The 22,225-nt window shown below is 50.7% G+C and overlaps 1 protein-coding gene across 3 annotated transcripts in view; it reads right to left on the reverse strand.

Annotated features, from left to right (window-relative positions):
• Positions 1–288: 288 nt before the first annotated feature.
• Positions 289–22,225, reverse strand: part of PARVA (parvin alpha) — a 146,530-nt gene continuing 124,593 nt past the window's right edge. For all 3 annotated transcript variants that reach the window (XM_046685190.1, XM_046685189.1, XM_046685191.1), the window contains 7 exons: positions 20,179–20,237; positions 17,516–17,535; positions 16,096–16,157; positions 15,305–15,373; positions 12,128–12,229; positions 11,296–11,368; positions 289–2,324 (listed from right to left, as the gene is read on the reverse strand). In XM_046685190.1, coding sequence (XP_046541146.1) covers positions 2,248–2,324; positions 11,296–11,368; positions 12,128–12,229; positions 15,305–15,373; positions 16,096–16,157; positions 17,516–17,535; positions 20,179–20,237 — 462 coding nt within the window. In that variant the 3' untranslated portion in view covers positions 289–2,247. The remainder of the gene's footprint in view (positions 2,325–11,295; positions 11,369–12,127; positions 12,230–15,304; positions 15,374–16,095; positions 16,158–17,515; positions 17,536–20,178; positions 20,238–22,225) is intronic.

Here is a 22,225-nt window from a genome sequence, read left to right on the forward strand (position 1 = left end):
TGTAATAAGCAGGAGATTCTAGAATCTAAAGAAAACCCTTTGAGCGAGGCAACAGGGTTGTAAACCCAGGCTGGGGCCCGGGGATGCTGGCTGGGGCTAAGGCCTCAGTCTCCAAACACAATTTTCTGATAATTAGACCTGTTACTGAACAATTTTCTAGGTGTTCTGACGTGTTTTCACACTGTGTATACATAAAATATAAAAAGGGGTGCTCTTCATAAGGGCCCTTGTTACATGGACCTTTGCAGCTTGAAGAGAAGGAAAAAAAAGACAAAAAAGGAGACAAAATTCATACAGCAAAGCATGTTTAAATGAACGCATCTCTCTTATTTCACCCGCTTCAGCATTGCTCAAGGGGACAAAGCAATGATTTATCTTGATTTGCCATCAGCAATTTAAAAGAAAGCAAACAGAAATATTACACTATTTAGCGTTTCCTAATAAAAAAGGAATATTTCATTGATTAGGTAAAAAAGAATTGTATTCTTTCACATAAATTGACACAAGAGAGTACACTGTCTCTACGTCTTAAACGCTCACTCTGCTGAGTAACAATTCTTTCTGAGAGCAAAATATCCAGAGAAATATGTAGCATATCTAAATTTCACGGGTTCTGAGTGACTGCAGATAGACCGTAGCGTAAGAAATGTTGGAAGGAAATGTTTTGGACAACACGAGAGGCCTAATTCAGGGTGGCGTAGATGGAGACCAAAATGAATTCTTTAAACTAGAGATGGACTTTGTGCAATGGCCTAGTGACAAAAGCAGGCACAGACTTCCGGAGGCGGGACCCAGGCTGCTGTCCATCTGGCATATTTAGGAAAATTTTATAATGAAAACATAATATCAGTAAAAGTTATTAACTGTGCCAAGGCCTTGGTCCATTTACGAAGATTATAAACCCCACAAGCCCCATCCCTTTGTCTGTATTCCCCTAGACGTTAAGTATGCAAATATCTCCCCCACGCTTCTTGTCCCCGTGCTCACCCCCACTTTCAGCCCCTTTCCCGTTCCTCCAGGACCCGGCAGCCTGGGGCCCTAGAGGCCTGGGTTTCAAAGTCAGGTTCACAGAGAGGGGACACAAGTAACCACAAGCCCACGGGCAGCCACGCAATGAAACTGCTCGGCTTGGGTCTAAATGACTGACATTTTTTCCTCGCCTGAATTAGCCGATAATTGCCTGTGGGCAGACTTAGTCAGAAACGGTCTAAATGATCAATTAGAAGGCAAAAAGGAGTTCCTTTCTTTAAAGTTCAAGGGTCCCTGTTGAAGAGCTCTACTTCCGAAGCCATGCTCACACGGGCCTGCGCCCAGCTCTCTGCGGGGCCTGAGCATACTCTCCCTTGGCCACACGATAATGAATTGAGTACTTATTTTGCAGGAAAATATAGGGCATTTCCATTACATGCAATCAAGCAAAAAGGCTGCAAAATGTGCCACTCCATTAATTTTAAACAGAATCCTTCCCAAATGTCACCCTGAAACCAGAGTCTGGGGTTATTACAAATCTGAAGGAATTAAGAGTAATTTTCATTTGTACAAAGGAGTTGAGGGCCATGACTCCTGCCACACACACACACTATTAATTGGGTTCAATCTGATGTGCCAATTTTAGTGTGAATCACTTAGTCCTGACCTAGCTGCCTGGTGGTGAGCTCAGTGGGCTCCTGTCTTCTTTGAGGCTGCACGTGCATGCATATACACACACACACACAACTCCAGAGTGTGCAAAGAATGTGATGTGATGGGCTAGTTATTAACAAAAATGTTGTTCAAAGAGAAAAAACAAATGCCAGCTTCTGGCAAGTCCCTTCACCTCTCTGAGCCTCAGTTTCCTCATCTGTAAAAGGGGCTTCTAACACCTGCTTCAACGGAAGTCACGAGGATTAATGAATCTGAGTACGTCACGCACCTAGTGTGGTGCCTGGTGCATAGTTTACACCCACTGAGTGGTAACTATTATCTTTATTTTCATCTTCTTGCGGGGGGGGTCTCTTGTGCCTAAGCCAGTTTCCAAGTCACGCTGAGGGAAACCTGGACCTGGACCAGGATGGGGACAACCTTCCCAGGCCATCGCGGGGCCAGTCCCCAGGGCCTGGGAGGTGTGGGTCAGCCCACTGAGTTGTTGATCGTTTCCTTCCTAATCGCAGTTCCCGCGATCTCCGGGCTGTAGCTGGACTTGCGGGCGAGCACAGAGCAGGCGAGGAAGCGGGCGGAGGCGGTTGGGAGGAGAGTCCCGCCTGCCCCTCACTCCACGTTCCGGTACTTGGTGAAGAGATTGTACAGCACTCGCAGTGTGGATTTCAGGTCGCAGTTGACGATGTCTGCAGAGAAAACAAAAAACACCCCTTGCTTCAGGGGGGCCGCTGGCCCAAAGTTGGCATCTGCTGCCCCCTTCCATCCACCACCCCCTTCACGTGCCCAGCACGTGCTGGGGTGGGATCCCCATCACCCACAGGACGTCCTGCTGGGAGAGAAGTGCAACCCCATGAGATGACCAGGGCCAGGTGGGCGTCGAAGAATGGCCAGGGTGGGCAGCGAGGGGCAGAGGTGCTGGGCATGGGGGGAGGGTCCTCACCTCTCCCTAAAATGAAGCAGACCCCAGAGCATGCAGCCTTTGCCCTGGAAACAGCATCTCCAGGTGACAGGGGTGCTGGCCCCAGCCTGACTCTGTCCCCCCAGTCTCCCTGTCCACAGAGCCAGCCTTGACTGGTGGAGGAGGGAAGGGCCTGGGGGTGCAGCGCGGAGAGGCGCTGAGTTAGGACTAAGCTGCCTCTGCATCCAGGAGCGAGGGCCCTAGAGAGCAAGGAAGCCCACCTGGCAGAAAGTACTCAGGAAACGCGTCACCAGGGGACTGACGGCTTCAGGTGAGGAGAGAGCAAAGCAGCAGGGTTTGAAACTAGAAGTTGGGGCTATATTCTCTGGAGAGATCCCAGAGGCACAAGCCTGATGACTAGGAAAGTCGGGACAGTGGTTCTCTTTAGGCGAGAGGTTGAGGATTCTGTTCAGAAAGAGCAGGTTGGCGGGAACTCTCAGGAGCTGGGGTGACTCTTGTCCTTGAGCCAAGTGGGGGTGAGGTGGTGGCTTGCTGGACAATATTTCACCAGCCTGTAATCTACGCTTTACGCACCTTTCTGGAGATGTGGTATTTTTCACGGTAAAAATGATTTTAAAAAAACCTAACTGTGCAGAAGGTCAGATGAGGCCAATGATGTAAGAGAAAATAATAAATGCTCTGGGACTCAGAGGTGGGAGAGATCAGGCTGAGCCACTGGAAAAGGAGGGACTGGGGACGACGTCAGGACTCTAGCAGCGCCCTGCTCAACAGGAACAGAGGTCTTTCAAGACCAAGCAGGGCAGGAGGCCAAAGGCTCCGGCAGGCCGGGCTATGGCTCCCAGGGGCCCTCAGACCCCAGGCTCCAGGCACCGCAAAGATCCACACCGACTGGGCTACTAGCTGAGGGTCCCGGGCTAAGGAACCTTCTTAGGACTCTCCCCACCCCTGAGCTCCTCTGCCCCTCCCAGGCTTTATCCCAGTTGCAGACCTACCCTGCTCCACCCAGCTGGGCTAGGACTCTGCTCCTAGCTCTCTTGCTGATAGACCAGGGGCTCCCAAGGACCACCAGAGAGGCCTGGAGCTCAGCTCCCTTTCTGCTCCCATGTTGGTTCATGCACACATCTGAGCCTCTACCTGGGGCCCTGCCTGGTGGCTCAGCCCTGCTCATACTGAATCACCCTCTGCCAGGAAGTCCTATGCCGTCTGCATTGATTCCTTTCTCTCCTGACTGCTTGGTGTTGAGTGTTTCTTAAATTCCACCCAAGTCAAAGAACAGGAAGTTACTCCAGGAAAGAATTGCTAGAAAGGCAGAGCAGGGCAGAGGTGAACTCACCAAGGGAGCGAGCGTGAAGGAGGAGATAGGATGGCACTGGGGCCACTGCAGCAGGCTTCTAACTGGGCTTTTCAAAGCCTCTAGCCATTTCCGATCCATTCTACTCACATGGCTAGCCCATTCAGCCTCCAGGTATGGTTGTGCAGGACGTGCACTGCACAACACCAGGGCACATGGTCCACATTTCCAGGGCATCATTACCATAGACCACAACATAAACGGTGGCCCTTGGAGTTGTGCAGCTCACAATTTGTATGGCCACAGCCATTTCATTTGAGATACGGTCCAAAAGCCTAAATCACAGCTTTGCAAGGCATAACCCCACCCACCTTTTCAGTCTCACTTCACGCCGCAGTCCCCCCCATTCACTATGCACCCGTCACAGCAGCTCCTCTCTCCACCTCGCAATGGGCTGTGCTCCTCTGTCGTCTTGGCCTCTGCACATGCTGTGGCCACATCTAGATTACTCTCCCCAAGCAGCTGATGCTCCTGCAGACCTCAGCTCTGAGCACCGCCTCCTCTGGGAAGCCCTCCGGACCCCTGGCCTGGGGAAGGGCGACCCGCTTATGTCTCTAAGCCCCCACGCTCTTCCTTCGTGGCACTCACTCCAGCTCTAAATGAGTGATTCGTATGCTTTGATGCAATCTGTCTCTGCCCCGGACGCTGAGCAACCTCACCACAGGCAGCCTGTCTTGTTTTGCTCCAGTGCCTGGCCCAGTACGTGGCATGCACAGACCTCAACAGATATTAACGGATAAGTGAATGAATGATTGCCCAGTGTCCTGGGAACCAAGGAAGAAAATTCCAGAAAGAGAGAGGGGCCAACACGGCCACATGCTCCCAAGAGGGTGAAGAGGTGAGGGCTGCACGAGGTCCCAGGGGACACGGTCCCAGCTGCTGGCGTGAGAGAGAGCTGGGTCACGTGCAGGGGCAGGCACAGGGTCCACAGCAGAATGGGCAGAGGAGAAGTGGAGGTGGCAGGCACGGCGCAAAGGAGGAATCTGGGGGCCCAATGAAGGCCCCATGTGGATGGAGGCAGGAGGATTTGTTCCCCCCTTTTAGAGATGGGTGAGTTCTGCCATTAGAGAAAGAAAACGTTCACAACGGGAGGACCATTTTATTGAATGTTAGGGCCCACTAAGGTTTGAAGCCCATCTTCACTATACCTGTGTGACCCAGTTAGAGTCACTAAACTTCTCTGAATCACTTTTCTCACCGGTAAAATTGGGTTTTATGAAAAACACCCAGAACACAGGAAGGACTCCCTAAATGGTAATTGCCTCCCTGCTTTCCCTTCTTTGCCTGTTAGCAGAGCTGTTACGTACAGTAGTGCAGTCTGTGCACTGCACAACTCCAGGGGGCGCCATCCACATATACTAAGTCCTGCTTCTTGGGAAATCTGAGTTCCTCCTTCCTACAGGCCATCACCACTCGGTGGGCCTGATGAAGAGTGGGGACTGCAGTCAGAGACACTGCTTATTGTCTGTTCTTATCAAGAAAGCCACGGGCCACCCAGCTAGTTCCGGGCAGGCCAGTAGGTGGGCCGTCTCAGGCAGGAGAGGGGCTTTGAATGCCTGGGAATGAACTGTGACTCCAAACTATATACACAGGGCCTCTCTAAGGCCCTGGCCTAATAAATTGTGCGATTGGCAGCATACTACTGGTCTGATGGCAGTGGTGTGCTGGCCCAGGGCCCCTCTCTGGGAACGGCCAGTCAGAATGGTTCGGCTCTTGGTTAGAGACAGCCAGAGCAGAGCCGGGCTGTCTGGGGCCAAGGAAGTAAGAAATCAGACTCAAGGCCCCTCCAGGGAGAAAGCAGCCTCGGGCCAAGGGGAGAGGGCTCCATGCTTTTTCCTTTCCCCCGGTGGCATTAGCGAGTCTTCCTGTCCGCCAGCAGACCGTCCAAAACGAATTCATGTTCTCCAAATGATGCAGAAGTCAAAGGACGGAGGGGACCTCTCCTCACGGCAGAAACCCAGGCTCTCCACAGGGGGACATGGTCCCACGTGGAGGGGCCCTCCCTGGGCCCATGTGCCCCCCACCTCCAGCCTCCTTCACGCCAATCTGAGGCAGCTGCTCAGGCCCCTTCTCTGAAGCCCCCTCACCCCCTCCCCACCTTCCCCTGGGTCCCTGAGTCCCTTGACCAAGGTGGGAGGACTCCTGGTGGCTCAGTGCCACCAGGTGGCGGCGGCTGGAATAAGTTGGGTGGCCACACGCTGGGGGGGGTGAGCCCAGCCCCCAGGTGTCCCTCATGTTCCGGCCTCCACCCCACCCCCACGGACCCAGCTCATCCTCAGTCTCTGCCTCCCTTTCCCGTGTGCTCCCTATTCCCCACCAGGACAGAATCCATCCTTTGGAGAGGGGTCATTTTATTGGTGGCCTGCTACTCTAGCTGGTGAATTTGCCATTTTCTTTGCCATATTTAAAATGTTTTTTTAATGTGTAAACATCCAGAAAAGGACATGCCACATATGTGTGCAGTTCTAAGCACTTGGAAGAGAACCCTTACGTAACCAGCACCACGTAAAACTAGAACGCTGCCAGCAACCTAGCAGCCCCTCCCTCTCTACACTCTGGTCACAACCTTCTCTCTCCGCAAAGGTAACAGTGTCCTGACTCGTGATGACTGACTCGCTCTTCCTCACAGTTCCGCCAGTAACATCTGCACCCTCACACGGCAGATTTCAGTTTTGCCTGTTTTTATACTTTATATAAATGGAATCACACTACGTGTACTCTTTTGTGATTTTCTTCTTATTTGTTCAAAATTATGTTGATAGGAGTCGCCCATGTTGCATGAATGCTCATTTTTTAACACTTTTATTGAGGTATAACTTATTGTTTAATTGAGGTATAACTATAATTCCATAGTTTTCAAGAATAAATGCTTCTCAATTTGTTGTCTACTTCGGATAAATTTTCAGCGCCCTGAAATAGTTGTTTTTGACCATTTTGTCCAGTTTTATGCCTGCTTTTTTGCAGAATAATCACTGAGCTCTTTACGCTGTGTAGCTGGAAGTCCCCCTCCTGGTCTCTCAGTCCACCTCTTGCTGTGTATCAATCCACGGTCGGAACATGCTCCAGCCTAGTTAGCAGGACGCTGGGGGCGCACACGTCAGGTCCAGCTGCCATGGCTGTTCTTGGCAGAGTCTCCTGCTCCACGGACGTGCATCCCCATGGGTGGAATGGCTGGGTCGGGGGTGTGTTAGTTTCCTATTGCTGCTGTAAGTATCACAAATTTGGCAGCTTAAAACAACCCAAACTCGTTATCTTACAGCTCTAAACGTCTAAGTCCAAAATGGGTCTCACTGGGATGAAATCAGCTACCGGCAGGGCTGTGTTCTCTTCTGGGGACCCTCAGGGGGAACCTGTTTTCGTACTTTTTCCAGCTTCTAAGGACTGCTTGCAGTCTTTGGCTCACGGCCCCTTGCAACTGCAAGGCCAGCCATGGCCGGTCGGGTCTTTCTCACGCTGCATCGCTCTGACACTGAGTCTTCCGTTTCCCCTTCCCTTGTGATTACACTGGAACGACTCAGCCTGTCCACGATAACCTCCCCATCGTGAGATCCTCAACTTAGTCACATCTGCAAAGTCCCTTTTACCAGAAGGTAACAACGTATTAACCGATCCCCGGGATTAGGACATGGACATTTTGGGGAGTCATCATTCTGCCTACCACCTGAGGTATTAGAAATCTTCAACTATATTAGATAAGGACAAAGTATTTTCCAAAATGGTTGTATCAATTTACATTCACACCAGTTTCTTTTCCTTTTTCTTTTTTTTTTTTTGAGGAAGATTAGCTCTGAGCTAACATCTGCTGCCAATCCTCCTCTTTTTGCTGAGGAAGACTGGCCCTGAGCTAACATCCGTGCCCATCTTCCTTTACTTTATATGTGGGACGCCTGCCACTGCATGGCTTGCCAAGTGGCACCACGTCAGCACCTGGGATCCGAACCGGCGAACCCCGGGCCGCCAAAGCGGAACGTGCGAACTTAACCATTGTACCACCGGGCCGGCCCCGACATCAGTTTCAGTTGCTCTACATCCTTGCTAACACTTGATATCATCAGAGTTTTAAACGTTTGCCACTGTCTGGTCTACACACTATCTCCTCAGGAAACGGGGAACGGAAGTTGAACCATTTTTCCTCTTTCCAGCCACTGACCAAGTCCTTCCCCAAGTAGTACTGATCACCTAGAACTAAGCTGCCATCACCTGTCTGGATTTTCAGCATTGCTTGAAGTAGTCTGGTCCCAGCTCTCTGACTCCTTAAATTTTAGATATTCCATCAGCCTGCTGGCTCCCCCACATACAGGCTTCGTTCTTGCTTGGTACTAGATCCTTTCTGAGTCCCTGCCTGCCTGTGATGCTGGGTCCTAACCGTACTCGATGACGAGTCTACTTGCATGATGCTAGTAGGGTAGGTGTGTGCATTTGAAGACACGGTATGACGTCCTAAATAAAAAGCCACCAGCTTCACGCCAATATTTCAACTGCTCCATTGGCCATGAACTTGATGCTCACGCTTGACTTACCCCAGTTGGGATACTCCAAGGTTATGATGCCTGGGCAGCAAACGTCATCTGAGACAGAAAGCCAGTTTCCAGGGGATTGCAAGGCACAACAGAGCTTTAAGTGTCAAACAGCATACCGAGAATGCATTTTCCTGACCTTCAAAACCTTTTGCCATGAAAAATGCCTCCACCGCAGCCAATCTGATTTTGAAACACCTTCAAAGAATCACCCACATTGGCCCCTTTTGTAAAGTCTGCAGCATTTACTACTGAATTTCACTTTCCAGGTAGAAGCATAGAAACCAGAGGGAGGGCTGGGGTACACTTCTCACAAAGTACAGTTGCACAAAATACCATTTCAATTCTCCCTTATACGCTGAAAAACGTCCAGCATGGGCATGAGGCCCAGGGTAACAACAAATAAAACAGATGTGTATTTCCATTCACATTGGTCAGGAAGTTTCATATTAAGCGTCCAGTAACTGCACAAGAGAAGTCAACTATATGCCGAAATATCCCTATCGACTAATTGATATTGGGAAAACTCTCTGTCCTGAGGGAAATAAATGCCTCAGAACGGAAGCAGCAGCAGGAGTGCTTCCAATCTGTAACTGGGAAGTTTCATGCTAAGCAGTTCGAGAAAATGGAAGCAGAAATGCTGGCCAGAACTCTCCCGCTCTCTCTCCTACCCAGCAGGAGGGCGCTCTGGCCACAGGACCCTCAGATCCATTCCTAATGGCACTAGGATGGCTAGAGCGGCCTCGCCAGGGAGAGAGCCCCTAGAGGGACGCCAGCTTTGCTCGCGGTCCTCCCCTAGCAGTCACCAGGTGCTTAGACCAACATGATCATGAAAGAGAAGAAGCCAGAACTGACAGTTACTGAGGTCTGGAATGAGTCATGAGACAGGGGCCGACCCATTTCTCCACAATCCACCTCTCTCCTCTGGTTTTCCTGCTTTCTCCTCCAGCTCCATAAGTAAAGGCATTCCCACGAGATACTGTCCTTAACCTTTTTCTTTTCTCTAAATGCCTTCCTGCTGTTCCACACTCTCTTGGCGTGTCGGCTTCCAATAAGGGGAAGACTTCCAGTTACATAACCACAGCCCCGATCTTTTCCCCGAACTCCAGTTCCTCTTGGTCAATGCCTAGGTGTCAATCTCAAAGTTTCCAAAGCTGACATCCTCATGTCCCCTCCCAAGCTTGTTTTCCCTCCCGGGTTCCCCAGTGCTGCTGACGGTGCTCCACATCTAAACATCTGTTCTTCACACTGCCTTCCAAACGACCTCTCTGGAACAGAGCTCTGATCACATCACTTACCTGCTCAAGAACCTTCCATGACTCCCACTGCCTACAGGATAAAGTCTAAACTTTCTGTCTTGGTGTCAAGGCTCTCCAGGACCTAACACCAGCTTGCTTCACCCTCATCAACCATTATTCATTATTGACGAATATTCTTAATATTCTAGCCAAATAGGTAACTGCATACAGTCATTATTAGGGCAGCAGACAGCATTACATTTAGTCTCGTCATGTGCATGTCTCTAGGAGTTCCATTTTTACTGACATGAAAAATAGGCTCAGACGTGGTAAGTAAGTTGCCCAAGGCCACACAGCTCGTGGGCTGGGGACCGGACCCAGGACTGTCATGGGCTTGGCCACATGCTCTGCTGTGTCACAGACTGAGGCCCTCCCCATTCCCCAGGCGGGACTCTTGCTCACGTCATCATCCCATCTGGGATGCCCACTCCTCTAGCCTAATCTCCAAACACAAAACCCCACCTGATCCTTACGGTTTAGCTCAACTGTCACCATCTCCATCAAACCGTCCCTCGCCGCAGACAGACGTGGTATCACCTCCTCAGTTCTCACAACCTCTTTTATCGCAGCTATCATGACTCTCATTCTGTTTTGGTGACGGGTGCACCTTTTCTCTCCCCTGGCTGGTTGCAAGTGCCTGTGGTCAGGGACGGTCCACCCTACCTGGCATGTCACGATCGATGGGGTCTCAGGCAACCAGACAGTCACCGAACGACCCCTCTATGAGGAGGTTTGGGGGGAGGGGCTTGGGGCAGAGGCAGCGACGGGGAGTGAAAGCACACAATCCCCACCTGTCCACCTGCTTTAAATGACTGGAAAAGTGCAAGCCAAGGGCCTGTGAGTGGCATTCTCAATGTCCCAATTCGACATAAACAGAAAATTATCTGCAACACAGTGTTGACTAACTAGCGCTGGTAAATGGAATATCACTCAGTAAGCGGCAGAAAATAAACATCTGTACCACCAAGAAGACTACGGGGGAGAACATGCCTCCTGCATGCACATGTGCACCCACGGCTCCAAGCGTGAGCACGAGGGGCTGCTGGAGCGTTTCGTTCCTTTGGCATTTTTTCCAGTCCTGTGTGTGCAATCCAGACCCGATAAATCCAGCCTCGTCCTGGGGCAGAGCTGGAGCGGGCAAAGGACACGAAAGGCATTTATGCTCAGAGCAGAGCTGCCTGCGATGACCCTGCATCCTCCCTGCCTGGGCCACAGCTCTCTGGCAGGTCAGCACTCAGCCCAGGGACAGAAGGACCTGGAATTCAGGCACAGGGCACTTCCCGCAGCAGCACGTCTGTTCTGCGCCACGTCTGCTCAGCTCTTGCCCCCGCCAACCCATGTGTGGGATTTCAGATTCTTTTTCTTCCCACGGCCGTGTGATTTGCAGATCACAAAGGGTCCCCAGGACTGAGCAGCTGCACCCTGTCCTGCCTTCCTCTGCCAATGGCAAAGCCTTCAGAGAAGAGGTCTCCCCTCTGCTATAGAACGGGAGCCTCGCCCTGAGCCCTGAGCGCTTGTGTGCAGGCAGAGGGTCTCGCCGTCTTGTCACAAACCCGGGGAAGAACAAACTACCTTCTGGCCGTGGTTTTGGCTTTTCCAACCCTCCATCTTGCATGAGCTCAAAGGCAAAGGAGACATTCAGGACCTGGAAAGAGAAATGCAGTGTATGTGGCGTTGGACGTGCATTCCTGGACCCGCAGTTGCCCCAGGACCGGCCCCTGGGAAGTGAAGCAGCCAGCACTGCAGTCAGACAGGCAGAGGCTGAGCTAAAATGAGGCCCTAATTTGGAGAAACGAGGCTACCAAAACAGGCAGGCCATGTGGCATGTTAGCTGGCGGGCCCCGACCTGCCGTTGGTGAGGCGCTCCTGGAGAAGTTCAAAGGCCTTTTCCTGTCCTGTGTTCCCATGTCAACTGCCAGGACTTTAAACTCAGGGACGTCAGTCGCATAGTTGAAAGGATAAGATGGAAGACATGTTCAAGAGGCAGAGAAGGGTTTCTGCTTTGGACCAAATGCCCCTTGTCTGGTGGGCAGGCGGTGGCAGCCTACGAAAGGTATCAGAACGAGGGTGCGTGTGGGCCTCAGGTCTGCCCAGTCTTGCAGCCACCTTCTCTGTCACCTCTGGGGAGAGGTGAGGCTGGGCTGTGGTATCTGGCAGGAGTGCATGCCTAGGGGACCACGCCAGGCTGCAAGGGGAAGGGAAAGTGGCTCAGGATGCTCGCTGGTCTGCAGGTAGCTGCTTCCCAGCTCAGCTGCTCATCAGGATGGGCCCCACATCCAACCAGTGAAGACCCTGGGCAGATGGGATGCCTGCTGCCTTCTTCCCCGACGGCCCTAGCAGAGGTGTGGGCAGATGAGTCGGGGCATGTGGACTAGGCGCCTCCCTTGACGTCACCTCTCCTTACCTTCTGTTCAAAGCTGTCGGGGGTCAGGAAGAAGCTGTGCAGGGGCACGAAATAGCCCTCCAGGAGCCCCATGAGCAGCACCAGGTACACCCCATCTGCAAACTGGAGGGAGAGAGCCGGCTGAAGGCACTGGGCCCCTGGGCCCCTGAGCCCCAGTCCAACCCCATCCAGGGGGCTTGTCAGCTTCCATGTCAACCTGCCGCAGGCTACATCCCCAGGCAGGCTGCTGGCAGGGCGTGGAGGCAGTCCCCGAGGCAGGAAGGTCTGCTCTGCAGCTGGCCTGCCCCATGTCTGGCTGGTCCAGCACAGAGGCCACAAGCCCATGGTCCTGATCTCAGCTGATCCAGCATTTCTTGAGCATCAACCACGTACCAAGCCCTGATCTGGCACGGGGACCATCGGGAGGGGTCAGGTGTGGCCCCTGCCCTCGAGGAGCTCACAGTCTGGTGGGGAGACTGAGGTAGAGGAAATGCAGCAGCTGCTCTGATGGAGGGAAGCACGGTGGCCTGCGTGAGAAGGACAGAGGTCACTCACTCCCACTGAAGGCCACCGGGGAGGCTTCTGGAGGAGGCACTGCCTGAATGGAGACCTGAGATTGAGCAGGAGTTAGCTCTTAGAGGAGCGAAAGGCGATGTCCATGGCCAATGGCATGAGGCTACTCAGGTGGCTTTCGCTTTATGAACGGAGAAAGACTCTAGTGTCAACCAGGCCTGGGCATTCTCCTTTCTCATCTCGCAGGGTATTACTGCTGAGGAGGCAGCTTAGCGTAGCTGTCATGAATGTGGGCTCCAGAGCTGGGCCTCCAGCTCCACTACTTACTAGCTGTGTGACTCCAGCAAGTTACATAACTTCTCTGGGCCTCATTTTTCTCATCTGTAAAATGGGGGTGATAACAGTATAGTATCTACTTAATAGGTTATCCTGAGGACTAAACCAGTTAAGGTGTGTAAAGCGCCTGGAACACCACTTGGCATGTAGGCAATTCTTAATGAATATTCACTGTTGCTATTACTATCCAGAGAAACAACAAAGCAATCAGGACACAACTTCCTGGCTCTTGTTGACAAAGCACAACTGTGCTGAGGGCCATGGCGAGAGGCTTAGAGCCTGGTCCCTTCCATGGAGGACAGTGGTGGCTGGACCAGTTGGGACCCTGGTCTGAGGGACAACAGACTCCTGGGCTAAGCAGAGGGGGGAGGCCTTCTCCTCGAGGGAGGGTGGGTGCTGGCAATGGGGGCAGGCTTGTGGAGGCAGCGGAGGCCTGTGGGGTGAGGGAAATTTGGACAGAGTAGGAGTCCCAGGTACAGAGGATGGCCTGAGCAAAGATATAGAGGTCAGATGCACATCTGATATTCTAGAATCTTTCAAAGGAGGCGGGACCACCAAATGTTTGTGGGCATAAACAGCAGTTGTTAGAGTATGCAAGAGGCCAAAGTTTTTGGAATCATCTTAGGAAACAGCAAAAACTAGACTGAACTGCCCGGAATGTGGGCTGGTCTCAGAGTCTAGAGTCGGAGCTCTGCTGGGTGACAGGCTGGTGGGCCTGCGGCTCAGCCTTGGTTATGGGAGGATGACCTTGGGCGAGGTCTTGACCTAAGAGCAGCTTCCTCCTTGCTCCCATCCATTGGCCTTCAACTCAGGCGGGCAGGGCCTGAGCATGACTCAACCGAGGGTGGACACCGGGAGAGCAGGCCCCAGCGTCTGCGTCAAAATCAAGGCCCTCCCACTGAACTGGTTAACTGGGCCCCATTCTGGGTGTGGCTGGAATGGGCTGAGAATAAAGGAATCCAATCTGTCAGCTCAGGGAAGGACCCTGGGTTAGGGTCAGGCATCCTCGTGTTACTGACAGCTCTGAGAGCCACTGACTTTGCTCCCACTCCCGACTGCTGGTCTCCTGACTTGGTGGTAAAGCGTGCAGACGGATGTGAGATGCGCCTGTCAGCAGAGACTCCCTGTCATAGCACTCCCTGCCTGTAAACACTGAAGTGAACGTTCCAGAGCTCCTTCTAGCCCCCTCGAGGAAGCATCACTTTTCCAGAGCGTTCCCTCTCTCCCAAAAGAGTCTATGAAGCTCACTCTGCAGCGTCCAGACACACTCAGGTAGAGTTCAGCCACAGACCCGGGAAGTGCCTTTCAAAATAGCAGGAGATGCCCACGAGCTCAAAAGAAAAGCACTTCGGAAGTTCATCACGAAGGAAAGGAGGCTGAGTTTCCTTGAACCACATGACATGGTCAAAAATAGTCAAATATCAGCAATTTCGTATGGTTCAACCTAAACAGATTAACATCTCGTATTGATGTTAAAATTGCCTGAATGTGATAACTGTATTATGACTATGTAAGAGAATGTATTTGTTCTTAAGAGATGTATACAGATCTTCCTCAGCTTACGATCTGGTTACATCCTGATAAACCCATTGTAAGTTGAAAAATCATAAATCGAAAATGCATTTAATACATCTAACCTACCGAAGCTTGGCCTCGCCCACCTTAAATGTGCTCAGAACACTTACATTAGCCTACGGTTGGGCAAAACCATCTAACACAAAGCCTATTTTATAATAAAGTGTTGAATATGTCGTGTAATTCATTGAGCACTGTGCTGAAGGTGAATACAGAATGGTTGTGCAGGTATGGAATGGTTGAAAGGATATGGGTCGTTTACCCCTGTGGTCGCGTGCCTGACCAGGAGCCGCGGCTCGCTGCCGCTGCCCAGCATCACAAGAAGGATAGTACCACATATCACCAGCCCGGGAAAAGATCAGAATTCTAAATTCTAAGTACGGTTTTTACTGAACATGTATAGCTTTTGCACCATCATAAAGTCAAAAAATCCTAAGTCAAAACATCGTAAGTTGGGGACTGTGTATACTGAAGTATTTAGGAGTGGAGAGGGAGAAAAAAACCCCAAACGTGGCCAAATGTTAACAATTGGTGTGCATGGGTGAGGAGTATATGGGTATCCATGATAATATTCTTACAACTTTTCAAAATAAAAAATTGGAAAAAATTCAGAGAAATTCCATGTAGTTCACCCCCCCCCCCCCCCCAGCAGAATGGAACCCCCCCCCCCCCCAGAAAAGTTCAGGGTCAGCTGGAGAGCCCTGCGGGCAGTGGGGGGATGGGGCTGTCAGCAGGGCCCTGCCCCGCCACCCTGCACCCGGGGCTGTCACTCACCTGGGTTTCCAGTTCTGTGACCTCCAGGTTCAGTTTATTCAGGTGCTTGTTCACAAACGTGATGAGCGTCTGAAAGAGAAGCACAGCCGGGAACTGAGATGGAGACTCTCGCCACGCCAGGCCCTGCAGCCGCCTCTGCAACTCCACCATGAGGACAAGGACCGGCGAGAACAGAGTGCTCTCGGCTGGCCTGGATCACTGTACTGAGCTGAGAGGACGAGCAGCCTGTGGGGCTCTTCCTGCAGAGCCCGAGTTCCCGGGAAAGGATGCGCCCTGGCATTTGCAGCCCCATACACTGTGTGGTTCAAATAGCCAGTGTCAGGACTGTGATGGGAGCGGGGAGTCCTGAGAGGCAGAACGATAGGTGCAGGGTTAGGGGGCCGAGGGGCAATTAGGAAGTGGGCCAGAGAAGAAATGACCCACTGGGTGCCTCCTCCCAGGCTCTTCCTAGGTGCAGGTGCCTGTGCCCGGGAAGACAGAGGGAGGGCTGTGTGAGGAGGCAGGGACGGCCAGGGGTTCAGTGCAGGTGGGAAGACAGGGTGCTTGTAGTCTCGGAACCCCCAAGGGACACTTTCATCCTGATGCGAGAAGAAAGGGACTGGATAAAGTATCCAGTGGGAACAAGACACGTAAAACAGACATCCAGCGGGACTGCCCCGTGCTTGCAGAGATCTGGTGATGACACCAGTTTCAGGAAGCTTGCAACCTGCAGGTGTGGGTTTCCCTAATGTTTTGCCACATCTTGCTCCCCTCCCTCCCTAACTCCCTCCTCCCAGGCCCCTTTTCCCCACCTTTTTCACCACGTTGAGCTTGTCCGGCGCGTGGTCGAACAAGGTGTCGAAGGCATCACGTTCTGAAGAGGAAAATGTGAAGGGGAGCAGAGAGCTGACTCCTGGTGGGGACCCCACCCAGGTCCCAGCCTCAAGCCTTTAAAGGCCACGTGCTCAGCTCTAGACGGGACTTCTTTGGAGTATGAGACTGTGCTGGGAACTCGGGAAGCTGGCTTTTGGGCAGACATTTGGGGCTGAGTCTCACCGTTGGGGCCTTTTTCTCTGCGTGTGTGTGTGTGTGTGCGTGCGTGCGCCCACCCTCTACGTCAACCCTCTTTTGGGCCGGGTTTGGGGGCCCTGATGGCAGGTTGACTTCGGATTGGTCATCTCTGCACTATTTGTATTCCATTACATCCTGATTTAGTCATGATTCTAAAGTGTTTCTGAAGCTTTTTGGAGGTAGAATGTTATCCAAATATCGAATCACTTCACCCTTTAATTTTCAAAACCAAGTCGTCCAAGACCAACATTCTGGTAGAGGGCAGAGATGAGCAAACTGGGCACCAGGGAGCCCAGCATAGGATGCGAGCGCCTCCTCCTGAGATCTGGCCACCTCAACCCTTTGCGCCTTGGTTTCCTCTTCTACCAAATGCCATTCAAAAAATGAACCCCCCCCCCAGTTGTGTCATGAGGATGAAAGACAACAATGTACATGTGTGTGTGCTCTGTACACTCTGAAGTTTCTGTTGATCTGAGTTATTAGCACTATTGGAATATTTCAAAATATTATCCATAGTAAATACAGGATCATGGAAAGTAGCAAAGCCATGCCCCCTGCAGGCATTCTCCGTGCTACAGCCGCATGTTCTGCAAACTGAGAGCTGATGCAGTGGAGGTGATCTGAGCGGGAGGAATCTGGGGCTGGGAGGGTTTGTGGTCCTGGGGTCTGCCTTTCTGACTCTTGCACCGAAGGGTAAATCTGAGACAGCCAGGAAGGTGATTGTGAGCTCCGATATTCACAAACTTTATAAACAAACCCAAAGTTCTGAGAAATGGGAGAGGTAGGAGGTGTGATGAGGGAAGAGGGAGAAGGCAGCTTCTAGAAGGGCTGGGCAGGGTCGGGAGAGTCCTCAGCGTGTAGATACGCTTTTTCCTTTACTGCCACAATACACTTAGACCAAGACTGCCCTGCAGATGCCCAGGACTGGTCGGGAAGCCCAGCAATGTCAATGGTGTGGTTACTTGCAAGAGGACTGTGCAGTCGTGGTACGCTTTCCTCTTCCCACGAGTAAGCGGATCCTCCCTGCCAAGCAGCCCCGTCAGCAGGCTGGTGCAGACGCTCTGCAGGGAGCAAGCTGGGCGCCTGCTCTTTCCAGCTGCTGCAGAATTAACTAGACCCCGGGGCAGCCACTGCACCAGAGGACAATCTTATGCAACTTACCATGCCTTCCAGAAAGAGCCCTGCAGGAAAGGGAGAAAGAAAACAGCATGACTCTCCTCTTCTCGCCCTTGGTTGAAGAGCCCAAAAAGCTTCCTTGGCATTTTATTCTGCTCTCAGGCTCCAGTTATTGGTGGTCTTTACCACATTACCACCCATTTTTTCCCTCTGCTATACAGATATACTGGTGTTTGTGCAAAGCCTGGTATACATGATGCTTAAAGGACTTAAGCATCTTTCTTGAATAAAAGAAAGATGCCTTAAACAAAAATCTTAAGTTTCCTGCCTTAAATAAAATCACACTCTTGCTTACAGTTGAGAAAGAATATCAGACTCAGGGGTTCAAGATTCCCATCCACATTTCAGGAGCAGAGCTTGGCCACCACCCCAGTGTGGGACTTCACTGCCCAGGCTGCTGTGGGCATCTGCTTGGGGAGGTCAGGGTTGTATCTCTCCTGCCCGTCCTGGAATACCCACCAAGCTGCACCGCCGCTGAGCCAGGACAGGTTTTCTCAAAGAGGGCAGGAGCTGGACCCCACTCAGAGCAACGAGGCAGCAAAGCATTAAGAGCACCAGCATCAGAGACAGAGCACTGGGGCTTAAACCCCACTGAGCCGTTTGCTTGCTGTGTGACTGAGGGCAAGCTACCGACCCTCTGGGCTCCAGGTCTCTGATCTCTAAAGCGAGGATAATAATGGTAAACACCTCAATAGGGTGTTGTGAGCATTAAATGATTTAATACGTAGACAGATTTTGGCATAATTCCTAATATTTAGTAAATGCTCAGTGAATTTTTCAACATGTTTTTTGTTCTTATTGTATTGGTTTATTCCAACTGTATATCTATTACCCACTAAATGATGACTTGTGGGGAGTGTACTAGAAAGAATAATGAACTTGGAATTAAGGTTGGATAGACCAACAATGGTCTCCTTCCCCACCTGTGTTTGGGCTGTGGGGTTTTAGGAGGTGTAATCATTGTTTCGTGGGTTTATTATGAACCTCAGTAGATATAAAAGGGTTTCATAAACCGCCCTATGTTGTCATTATAAGAGTTTGCATCCATGTTTATGTCTATGTGGCAAGATGGCAGAGAAAGACCATAGAAGGCACAACATACAGCTGAGAGTTTGTTCCACAAACGGAAACTTCCCTTGCCCTGATTTGGCAGCAGCGCGGACAAGCCCAGCAAAGGGTAGGGGAGGTACAGGGCAGGACGGTGAGGAACTCTGCTCCTCTCCCAGCAGGCCTGACCCAGGCAGCCCCTGGTACATCCCAGGCCAAAGGTCAGTGTGTCTTGTAGATCAATTGCCAAGACTGGCACCTGGAGTTCAGAGAGGCTGCCTAATGGGGTCTCCACAGGCCATCAATGGGGCATCTTGGGAAGGTCCACTCCACACTCCTGTCCTGGGCCTGAAATGCCCAGCCCCCTGGGCCAGTTTTTTTTTGGTGAGGAAGATTAGCCCTAAGCTAACATCTATTGCCAATCTTCCTTTTTTTTCCCTCTTCTCCCCAAAGCCCCAGTACATAGTTGTAGGTCATTCTAGTTCTTCCATGTGGGATGCCACCACAGCATGGCTTGATGAGCAGTGTGTAGGTCTGCACCAGGATCTGAACCGGCAAACCCCAGGCTGCCGAAGCAGAACCCATGAACTTAACCACTGGCCTGCGGGGCTGCCCCCACCCCCCACCTTGGGGCCGTTTTTAAGTCACATGCACTGGGTGGTCCAGACAGACAGTGTCTTGGACCCCTGTCAGCCATGACTGGGCAGGGGGATGAGTTCCCTGGAGATTGGGCGAAGCTTGGAAGATGCAGGTCAACTGTGACGGGGAAAAGTCAGGAAAGAAAGCCATGAAAGGCAAGTGAAAGGGGGATGGTCATTACCACTTGAATCCTCACAATCTCTCTGGTTAGGAAGATGCTCTCTGCTCCAGAGATGAAGAAACCAAGGTCAGAGAGCGTAAGGGGCTCACTGGTGACTAAGCGGCAGAGACTGCATTTGAACTCAAGTCGGGCTGGCTGATAGGTCCCTGATCTTCCCGCTTTGCTCTTGTTCAAGGGAACACAGAAGTTGGGGGTGCATGGGAGGCTGAAAAGGAACTCTTGCCAGTGATCTCAAAACCACACACACCATCTTGCTCTTTCTGCTTAAGAACAAAACTCGTCTTCCCCATGGCAAACACCCTACAGGTTCTGATATTCCAACTGCTTGACATAAATGAAGAAAAACACAAAACACTACTCCACCGCTCGAAGGTAGACAGGGGCTTTCTGGGTCGTGGCACATGACCAAATAAATCAGATTCAGAAAAGGAAGAAAAACGTCCTTTTGAAGGTTAACAATTTAAATTCAACCCCATGTTTATGGCATGACGATTTCATGCTGGTTGGCTTTTTTGGGCACACTTTTTCCTGGACTGCCACAAAATTAGAATTTTTCAATCACTGCTAATTCCCTCTCCCCACTTCCCCACCCAAGTTGGTACCTTAAGCATCAAGAGGCATGTTTTGAATGCATGGAAAAGGCTAAACCATAATCATTGGCTGAAGTCTAATCCCTCTTGCAATCCCAATAAATGAAAACTAAATATCAGCAAATGGATGAATTTTGGAGAAACATCTGTGTTCCATTACAGAATCGCTGGCAACAATGGTGTTGACATACTCTGTGTTACCAGTTATTTCCTCTTGGATTTGCCGAGACTGGAGGATTCCTTCTCGTTTCTGAAATGGGGGTAGGGAGAAGGGTTGGGAGGAGGAGAGAAAAATATGCTTTAAAAAAATAGAAAAAATGTATTCGCATTCCTGTTATTGAGAAAGTAACTGATGTTTAAGACACGAATCCAGAGACAAGATACTGCTAGAAGGGAAACGAGGCCCCTCATTTCCCGGGACCGGACTGTACCATTTGTTCTTAAGTGCAATTAGTGTTTAGTCCAAACAAGTAGGCTGTTTCTTGGATGGTGAATCTTTTCTTTCTTTATTGGAAGACATTCTGCTGGAAGCAAACTGTTTGCCTCCTGGAGTAATCCACAGTAAACCAAATGGAAATGAAGGCCAGGGTGTGTCTGCCCTCCAGCTGGGGCCACAGAGACAAGCTGAGAAACACATTTAGCTGGGGGTCTGGGGTGGAGGAACTGAGGCCAACTTGGAGAATTCAAATACAGGGAGAGCTGTTGTGTTTTTTAATGAATAAAGGAGCTTTTAAATAAGTAGTACTGTCCTCAGGTAACTAGCTTACTCTCTGAGAAAAGGGCAAACAATTTGGAGCCTGGGCCATTCATCTACCCATCCACCCATCCACCCATCCACCCATCCACCCAACCCTTCCCGTCAATTCATCCTGTCTCTTGTTTATTTTATCAATCAATACTTTCTAAGTACAAGCCCCTGTGCTGGACTTGGAGCAAATACTATGGAACGTGTGTCATAGTTTCTGGCCTCGAGGAACTTAAGAGTAAAATCAGATAGATGAAGCAGTATGTGAGCTTTCCCCAAAACAGAGTTTATGCCTGATATCCCAGCTCAGTTATTAGTAGGATCTCCTTTCATTTTCAAAAGTGTCATGGATAATAAATTACATGGTCACCCTATGCAGAGAGGAGGTGCTGAATGCAGGCACTTTCAGCCGGGATGGTCAGGGAACCCTTCCAAGGGAAGGGGTCCTTGAGCTGGAACTTAAAGGATAGGACTTGGCTGGACATAGAGCAGAGGCCGTTGCAGTGGGAGGACTGGCCCGAGCAAAAAGACACAGTCAAGAGAGCACAAATGTGTTCAGGAGGCTGTTTGCAGGAGGGTGCCAATAGTCAATGGGGAATCAATCGAGTGCTGGTTTGGAGTTTAAAGCTCATTGTGCAGGCGTGGGAGTCAACACAGGAGTGTTAGGATTCAGGAAGACCTTCAGATGGGCCTAAGGAGGGAGATTCATTTTATTAGGTCCCTTCACAGTCAGTTACCAGACACTTAGACGGTCTGGGCATGGAAAGCAATTGTCAGAGAAAATTCCTCTTCCATGAAAGCTGAGATGATTGTCAAGAAGGAGCCTCCAAGCATTGGTGTCTCAACTGAAACCTGCCTTCTTGACCCTCCTGTCAAAACTTCTAGAACCTTCTCTTCACATTCCCAATAGCCATAGCATCTAGTGTCCTTGCAAAATACTTTTACAGAAGGAAAGGCAAAGCTGGATAAAGGCCAAGAGTGTATCTGGATTAGATTAAGAAGAATGGACTATCAAAGCAAAAAGAAAGTAAGGGAAAAAAATAAAGATAACATTTAAAGGAGATCCAGTGAGGATAAATCCGGGCTTTTTCCAAATTCAGCTTCAACATATGCAAAATGTTCACATGGGGCTAATGGAATCTGTGTCCTTGTCTTATAAAGCCATTCACAGACGTAAAACCTCATCTTCAACTTCATGCAGAATTAAATGCTTTTATACAGAATGGAAAAGAAATCTGGCTTAAATAACCCCTCGCACAGCATCCTGATTCACCTCGATCCATTATCTGTTCCCTAAAGAGCTCTCTCTCGCTCGGTCAGTGACTCACGGCCAATTCTGAGTCCTGCTTCTGTGCCTGTTTGACTTGATAAAGCAAAAACACCCCATAAAACCTGACAGGCATGGATGCTATTTTATGAAACGCATCCTCTTTCCTCCCTCAAGCTAACAAAACTGCCTACAGGAGAAATTAAACCAGCAACAGCCTTCTGAT

Source organism: Equus quagga, chromosome 14 (genome assembly GCF_021613505.1).
Source record: "Equus quagga isolate Etosha38 chromosome 14, UCLA_HA_Equagga_1.0, whole genome shotgun sequence".
In the NCBI taxonomy this organism is placed as follows: domain Eukaryota; kingdom Metazoa; phylum Chordata; class Mammalia; order Perissodactyla; family Equidae; genus Equus; species Equus quagga.